The sequence below is a fragment of the Bos mutus genome, chromosome X, assembly GCF_027580195.1.
Source record: "Bos mutus isolate GX-2022 chromosome X, NWIPB_WYAK_1.1, whole genome shotgun sequence".
NCBI lineage: Eukaryota > Metazoa > Chordata > Mammalia > Artiodactyla > Bovidae > Bos > Bos mutus.
The window spans coordinates 131,771,853-131,780,620 of record NC_091646.1 but is presented as its reverse complement, the minus strand read 5'-3'; the positions used below and the strand labels follow the sequence as shown (position 1 = coordinate 131,780,620).

Here is an 8,768-nt window from a genome sequence, read left to right as displayed (position 1 = left end):
GTCCTATTTACGTAAATGTCTTGCCGGGAGGTGCCTTTTAAAGAAGGCTGTTGGAAATTTACTGACAGTAGTGACGTGGATTCCCAATTCCCTTTTCTGTAAGACGGAGATCACCCTAAGCACTAGCTCTTATTTCTGGCATTTGCTTTTGTCTTTTCTTTCCCTTCTTTGCTCACATTGGTGGTGGCGCTTTACTTGCTAAGTCACGTCCGACTCTTTGCGGCCCCGTGGACTGTAGCCCGCCAGGCTCCTCTGTCCGTGGGATTTCGCAGGCAAGAATACCAGAGTGGGTTGCCATTTCCTCCTCCAGTTGATGACATCGTGGGGAAAATACTTGTTAGCAGCCCTTCTGCCCTGCGTCAGATTCTTTCCTGCGTCTTCCGTGTAGGTAAATGGCCAGGAATTTGTTTTTTATGATCTTTGTAACACATTTATCAGCCTCCACGGGAGAGCTTGGTTTAACTGGGGGGGCCACACTGTTTTTGTGAGAGACAGTCTCCTATATTTTCTAACATCTTAGAGTGTGGACTGAGTGCTTGCTCTTCTCTTGGCTATTAGCAATAACTTCTCCACCTTTAAAAGCAGTTCCTCCACTCACAACAAGGCATACGCCGCACGGCTTCCAAAATACAGGCTTTTATGTGCTGAGTTGGCCAAAACGTTCATTTGGTTTTAAGTAAAAATAAAAGACATGTTCGTTTTCATCTGCAGCTGTAGGGAGCAACGTGTTCGTTGAACGAACCTTTTGGCCAACCCCATACAAGGGCTTTGCTTGGGTTTTTGTGTTTATCTCGGAAAGCGTGGAAGCCTTGATGTTGCAGATGGGCTGGATCCCACCCATAGACTTCCCTCTCCAGAAATATGAGGTTGTTTCCCTAATTTTCTTGTAGCGCAGGCCTGCTCACATAAAGCTCTTAGGGTAGTTATCCAGGGTAGCAGCATTTACCCGAGTGAAGACGTAATCTCATTACTGATGATGGTGTGAAGAACCGTTGTGTGCCCCACATCGGTCAACGTGGATTCAAAGGTATGATGTCAGCACACCTGTGCGGGCGGCCCTCACAAACCACCCGACCTGGGAAGCGGCTGCCATCAAGGTATTGACTGGTCACTCTTGTCGCGTCCGACTCTCTGCAACCCCATGGACTGTAGCCCCACCAGGCTCCTCAGTCCATGGGATTCTCCAGGCAAGAATCCTGGAGTGGGTTGCCATTTCCTTCTCCGTCCAAAAGTTCCTTTGGGTTTTTCTGAAACATCTCACGAAAAGTTCAGAATTGACTTTTTGGCCAACCCCATATCGGTCATGAATTCTGGGTCTTTCCGGCTTGGAAGCTCAGAGAGACTCTTGCAGTTGTTCTGTGGGGTGGTTTGCAACTGAGCCATCTCCCTATTGAAGGCTCAACCCCCCTCTCTCCACGACCCCTCCTCCCGTCATTGTTGAAAAGCATTGGGAGTTTCCTTCTCAAGGTATTACCAGAGACCGCCACCAGTCTATTGAACTTGCTCTGTCTTGGACACTATGATAATTTTTGCATGTATGAAATGATTTTAAAAAATGAAGATTAAGTATTTATCATATCCATTCATCACTTCATATGAGGAATACCTGTGGCCCGGGTGTGTATAAGGGTGGACATGACATCTCGGTTCTACAGGACAGAACACAAATAAATGTCTTCAGTCAATGGAAGGGGTCGACCAGTTGTCAAGAGCTGAGGCCTGGATTAATCAATATGCTCGGGTCCTCTTGCTAACTAGCTTAGGTCACCGGGTTACAAAGGGAGCAGAGAGTGTCCACATTCACCCCCAATGAGTCATCAGAGTCTGTGCTTTGATTTGCTTTGTAAAAAAAATGTGTAAAGTCTTTTTGTAACTCTATGAATAATGTCAACATTTTTGTAAGCATCACAATCATAGGATAAGCATAAACGTCTCATTAAACAACAGACTGGTGAAGTGGTTAGGTTTAGGAAATTGTGACTCATTCCTGAACCTCTACCTGTAAGAAAGAAGTCACCTAGGCTTTTATTATGGACGGTGTATGTACATGGTTGTAGATTCAGCTCAATGTCTTGTTGAGATTAAAATAGGACTTTATCAAAGGTGGGGCCTTTTGAAAAATTGAGTTTAAATTGGGTGGTTTGATGATTAAATGCTTGGCGTAATGATTGCTTTTAAAACTCATTTAGGAAGTCCTGTATAAAGAAATCGCAGTCCAACAGGTTTTGAAATTGATGTCAAGATTTTATTTGAGGACATACCAGCAAAGGATTTGTTACAAGTCTTGGTCATAATGGATTTGATCAACCCATGTAAACTGTGGTCAAGGTTTTGCTATGAGATGCTGCAGTGAATAGCTTTGGAAGCAGAGTTTTGTGGCTCCATGGAAGTGCAATGTGTGTGTTGCATTAATGCCTGAGTTGGCTTTGTGAGGGGGGAAAAAAAAAGCATGTGTATATTTAATTTTTATGGACATTGCCCAAATACCCCCTATAGAAGTTCTGCAAATTCACGATACACCCCAGTGATGTCAGATTTGTTTCCTCACTGCTGAGCAAGCTTTCCGATCGGTGCCAGTGTCTGAAGAATGATATCCCGTCAAGTGTATTTATGCTGCATTTATCTTAACACAAGTGAGATTGAGAATCTGTGTGCGGGAGACCCATTGACGTTCTGTTTTTGAAGGAAATGAATATGCTGTTTGCCCGTATGTGTTATTTTGTTATTGATTTGTAGGAACTCTTCACATATTAAAGATTTGACTTGACATAAGTAGCAAATGTGCTTTTTCACTTTATGCCTCACCTTTTAACTCTGAAGTGATATTTTCCCCCATTCACATTTATTATTTTTGTGTAGTGAACTTAGTTTCTGGGCTTGTAGTCATACCTAGAAAAAGCACCAACCATACTGATATTAGGGCTTCCCAGGTGGCGCGAGTGGTAAAGAACCCACTTGCCAATGCAGGAGACATAAGAGACCTGGGTTTCATCCCTGGGTCAGGAAGATCCCCTGGAGGAGGAAATGGCAACCCACTCACCAGTGTCCTTGCCTGGAGCATCCCATGGACAGAGGAGCCTGGTGAGCTGCAGTCCATAGGGTTGTACAGAGTCGCACACGACTGAGTGACTTGCACTTCCATCCTCAAGGATTTCCCATGAGTCCTGTCTCAGCTCAACGCTTTCCTCTCCTGCCGCCCAGACCTGAGAACTGGTTCCTGCATCCGACATTCTCTTGCCTGCGAGATTCCCCAGGAACGGCCGGACGCACCGTTGTGCACTCACGGTCAGGCTCGGCTCTGGGCTTAGGCAGGCCCTCCTGGGGACCAAGGGCCACCTGCTGCTGAGTCTCCTGCTCTCATCACACGTCACCCTAGGCCCCTGTCCCTCCTTATGACCCACCTTCTCCCGAGCACGCCCTGGGCTCTACTGGCAGCAAGTTAATCTGGGGATGCTCCCCTGCCCACGTCACACCCTGGCGGCTCCTGGGAGCTCCCTAACGTGCCCCGTCTCCACCAGGGGGCTTCCAGGTCTCGGGGGTGCTAGCACGTCAGGAAGTCCCCGAACCTCCTGGCATACACAGCACCTCCCCCCTTAACCCAGCATATCTTTCCCATCTGAGACCCCGCGCTTCCTCCAGGTCAGCCTGGAGGGGGCTTGCAGCAGATGCGTTTGGGGAATTTTTTTTAATTTTAAATTCCCCCTGCTGTCCCTCCTTCCAGCCCACTTCATGGGGCCTGATGCTGCTCTGCACACCCCTCGGTGGATGTGGGTCCTCCTCCGACATACTTGGGGTGGGACAGTGGTGGGTGGGAGCGTGGTGGTGGGGGAGTCCTCCCTGCCACGTGGTGCGCTGGCCAAGCCCAACCTCGAAGCCAGAGCTGGCTTGTCGGTCTCCCGTCTGATGGCTTTTGCAGTGTCGTGCAACCAGGGCCTCTGTCTGGTTTGAAGGAATTTCTTCTGAAGCCCGGAGGATGCTCCAGGCAAGAATACTGGAGTAGGTTGCCATGGCCTTCTCCAGGGGCATCTTCCACACCCAGGGATTGAACCCGCGTCTCTTATATGTTTTCTGCATTGCCAGACGGGTGGCTTAGACGGTAAAGCGTCTGCCTGCAAGGCAGGAGACCTGGGTTCAATCCCTTGGTCGGGAAGATCTCCTGGAGGAGGAAATGGCAACCCACTCCAGTACGCTTGCCTGGAAAATCCTATGGACGGAGGAACCTGGCGGGCTACAGTCCATAGGGTCACAAAGAGTCGGACACGACTGAGCGACTTCACTTCACTTCCACCTGGGCAGGCAGGCGGGGCAGAGCAGTTAATTCTTTGCCAAACCACGTCCGAGACCCATTGAGTCGCTCTTCCGAGGTAACGCAACAGTGACGGCCGTGTTCACCTCATCTGATGCCCGTGCTTCGACTTGAAAATCCTCAAAATCGTCTGCCTCTCCGTGACCACCAGACTACCTGGTTTTGGGTTCCCAGAGTCGCTCTCAAAGACAGTGCATTTTTCTTTTTTCCCCCCTGCAGGTCAGCGACAAGGTCCTAATACAGACCACAAGGAACTACATTCACTAAAATAACGTAGGATGGGAAAGAATCTGGTAAAGAATATAAACATACTTGTATAACTGAATCAGTTTGCTGCACGCCTGAAATTAAAACCACATTGTCAACCAACTCTATACTTCAACTGAAGAAAAAAAAGAAGGAATTTGCCCCCGTCTATAACCACCTCCAAGGCCCACAGTGGGTTTTGTTGTCCTTCAGTAGCTCAGTCGTGTCTGATTCTCTGCTACACCATGGACTGCAGCCCCTCCAGGCTCCTCTGTCCATGAGATTCTCCAGGCAAGAAAACTGGAGTGGCTTGCTATGTCCTTCTCCAGGGGATCTTCCCGACCCAGGGATTGAACCCACGTCTCCTGCATGGCAGGTTCGTTCTTTACCACTGATCAGGGGACAGAGCAAATGAAGTCGGGTTGTCTGGCCCCCCATCATCCCCGCTGCTGACCCTCACTGCCCCTCCACCTGCATCAATAACTGAGATTCAGGGGCGCAGTGTGACTCTTTAAGGGCACAGGGTCTGCAAGTTGCAAAAAAAAAAAAATGCAGAGATTAAACGGGGGCTTCCCTGGTGGCTCAGACGGTAAAGAATCTGCTTGCAATGAGGGAGACCTGAGTTCGATTCCCAGATTGGGAAGATCCCCTGGAGGAGGGCAAGACGACCCACTCCTGTATTCTTGCCTGGAGAATCCCCAAGGACAGAGGAGCCTGGCGGGCTACCGTTGGACACGGCTGAGCGACTAAGACACATGTCTCAGTCTCTGCGCTGCTCTAGGCTCTGGGTCTGGCGTCTCCCTGCACGAGGGTCTTGGGAATGACCCCTGTCCGTGGGGCGAGGCAGCTCTTGCTTACACACGAGCTTGGCACCTTTGATCCTGGGGCTCTTCCCACGCCTGCAGGGCGCAGAGCTGCCAAGCCGGTGTGCCAGCTTCCCTACAACCCAAGATGCCCAGTGGCATCAGGCGGTCGCCTATTTCCCCACCTTCGTAGGGTGTTTGGCCGGCGTAGCTGAGGGAGGTGCCTTCCCCGCAGCAGGCATGTAAGAGCTGGTCCCCACGGGCGGGCTTCCGGCTGGGAGGTTCGGCACCGCCCTGCTCATCACTAGCCCGCAGAGAGGCTGTAGAGGCAGAGAGGCTGGTTCATCCTTTTTTTTCTTTTCTTTCCTGTTTTCCTCTTGACAACAGAAGTCAGCACGGCATCGCCTGTCGAGGGTAGGGTGGCCAGATCGCCCAGCCCGCCCACCTGCCCACTCGCTGGAGACCAAGGATGGAGGCATGGCGGGGTCTCTCCTGCCTCACGCTCCTGTGTGTTCTGCTGCATGTCCGAGGTAAGGGAGGGCTGGCTCCCAGAGAAAGAGGTGCTCGGGTGTGCATTTCTATCTGCTTGCTGAAAAAAATAAACACTCCGTCCCAAACCACTTCCTCCCAGGAAACGGCTGCAAACTGCCAGAGTGTAGAAAAGAAAAACAGACTCCGATCTGATGGCACTGGACAGCAAACCAGGGGACCGGGTACCACGTTCGGGGTTCTGGGGGCACGGACCCAGATCTGTAGGGCTGGGAACACACTTAGAAGCCAGCTGTGGTTTGTTTTTTGTTTTTTTTCCCGGTTCTCGGATTTTGATCTCTGGGTGTGGCACGCATGGAAAAAGTGATCCGTGTCCCTGGGGCGGGTTGAGATTTTCTTTACTTCTGCGCTTTCTATCAACAGTCCGAGTGGCTCGTGTAGTTCTGTAGGGCGACCAAGGAGCGGAGATGCGGCTGGGTTCAGTGGGACGAGTCACTGTCGCCAGAGACGGGGTTTTGCAGGGACAGCCTCGGTTCACATTTTTTAGATATGTTTTTCCTCAATGTCAGCCCTCCGGTTGGCAAATTAAAAGCATGCGAGTTGTTTACGCCCGAAACTCCAATACAGGCTTTTCCCCATCTTGGCATGTTGAGGAGCAGAGGCAGGGAGGGGCCTCACGCAGGAAACTATAATTAACCCATGAAGGGCAAGATTTAATAGCAACTGGAGACACATATTTGGTCCTTTGGATATTGAAATTCTAAGGCATTGAGGATTGGGAGGGGCTGAAGAGTAAGTAGTGTTGTAGGTTAGAAATTAAAAGATTTTCTTTCAATGTCACTCATTGCTGTTCGATTGCTCAGTGGTGTCTGAGTCTTTTTTGACCCCATGGACTGCAGCAAACCAGGCCTCCCTGTCCATCACAAACTCCCCGAGTTTGCTGAGACTCATGTCCATTGAGTCGATGATGCCATCCAACCATCTCATCCTCTGTCGTCCCCTTGTCCTCCCGCCTTCAATCTTTCCCAGCATCAGGATCTTTTCCAATGAGTCAGTTCTTTGCATCAGGAGCCAAAGGATTGGAGCTTCAGCTTCAACATCAGTCCTTCCAATGAACACCCAGGACTGATCTCCTTTAGGATGGACTGGTTGGATCTCCTTGCAGTCCAAGGGACTCTCAAGAGTCTTCTTACCGGGGTCCAGCCCCAGCAGGATCCAGGGGTACCCTCAGGATGACGGCTTAGGCGATAAGGATAACAAAGCGGAGAGCAGGGCTTGATCTTCCTTGATAAACACAGAAAGCCAATAAAGCTCCTGTGTTCCAAGGAGTCATCCTGAAAGAAGAACAGAGAGAGAAAAGGAAGGAAAAGGAAAAAAGAACGACACGGGGAGACCAAGCTTCGGTGAGCGAGGCCCATAACTATTTTCAAAAGGAACTTTTATACCTTGACTTGTACATAGTGGGAAATGAAAGATGCCAAGTCACACAGAGTCAGCCCAAACATTACATCTCTTTTGTCTTTATCGAAACCAGGATTTTTCCTGCATAGCTTTCCCACAAACAATGTTGTGTACGTTATCTTCTGGCCTTGGAGGCCTGTGGACATTTTATGACCCTTTTTTGATAAAGGCTGCTCAGCCAGAAAAGTTAATTTCCCTTAAAGTGTTTCTTCTTTGTTTCTCCCAGGCTCAGAAAGTACTAAACACAGTTACATTCTCACGGAGCAAAGGTGCAGTGAGTCACAATAAAGAAAGAACCAATTAGCTCAAAGGTCTGAGGTGGTTAATTCCAAGGCTGCTGCTTGGTTTTCTTACATTCCAACTATGTTAACCAATGCACTCCCAGGTGAACAGTGGATAAGGGACACGGGCACTTGGCAGCAAGCATTGGCTCAACAATGAAGCCCTTTACCAGTACTACCCTAATACTTTCTCATCCCTTAAAGGACTTTATGCTCATTAGGACCTTTAGAATGCTTTGGCTTCCCGTGCCTTTCAAGGTTGGGGAGTTGTGAACAATCATGTGTGTTAATTGCAAGAGTACAGATAAACCCGTCGGGCAAGCTAGAAAGCCATCGGAGGGGTTAAAATAGAAATATTCCTTTCATGCCCATTAACTAAAGCCCTAAGTTGACTTTTTCCAGAGAAAGGTGGTCGGAGATAGCCCCCTGTTAATGTCAGAAGAGTTGGTGAGAGGCACAAAATAGTAAGACAGACTTTGGTTTTGGGGTGGGTGCTCGAGCAGATTCAGGGGGTCCCTTGAGGCCTGATCCGCCTTTGCCTGTCAGGTGTCTTCTGCATGACCTTTGTCATGGGTGGGATGTCCCGTGGTGGCTCCCGCCACTCCAACACCACCGTTCAAAAGCATCAATTCTTCGGCGCTCAGCCTTCTTTACCGTCCGACTCTCCCGTGCATAAATGACTAGGTTAGGAGTGCAGAGATTTGGTTTGGATGTAACTCTTGTGGCACATCCTGTGTGACCTGTTTGAGGACGGGTATTTAGAAACAGGTGTGGTTTTGTGAGCCATCCCGGCACCCAGAGCCCAAGGTCTTCCTGGAGACCCTCCCACAAATCCACATGGTCTGAGCGTCTTCCCGCACGTGGGGCATGCAGAAACGAGGTCAGGAGCTTTTGTGTGCAGGGAGATGTGAGTTCTCTGTGAACCGACACCATGGCTAAAGGAAGAGCGTTGAGGCCACGCTCTGTCTTTCTGCAGTCCCGCCCAGCAGCGGAGCCAGCAAAACCTGTCTGAGCCTTTATTCCCTTGGCAGTGACACCAAACTCTGGGCTCACCTGCGGCTACAGGCGACTCAGCCTCCTAACCGGCCCAGTTGGTCTGATCTGTCGGGAGTCACTGGATGGCAGATGCCTTTAGCTCGTCACGTGGCTCAGGGGTTAGAATTCCGGGTTTTCACTGCCGCG

General features: G+C 49.9%; 1 protein-coding gene across 4 annotated transcripts in view; it reads left to right on the top strand.

Annotated features, from left to right (window-relative positions):
- The first annotated feature begins 5,622 nt into the window (after nucleotides 1-5,622).
- The window catches only part of XG (Xg glycoprotein (Xg blood group)), a 36,145-nt gene continuing 32,999 nt past the window's right edge, over nucleotides 5,623-8,768 (top strand). For 2 of the 4 annotated variants that reach the window (XM_070365311.1, XM_070365310.1), the window contains exon 1: nucleotides 5,625-5,885. In XM_070365311.1, coding sequence (XP_070221412.1) covers nucleotides 5,825-5,885 — 61 coding nt within the window. In that variant the 5' untranslated portion in view covers nucleotides 5,625-5,824. Of the gene's footprint in view, nucleotides 5,886-8,768 lie in introns of all 4 variants that reach the window. The other 2 variants (XM_070365313.1, XM_070365312.1) reach the window with 2 other exon arrangements.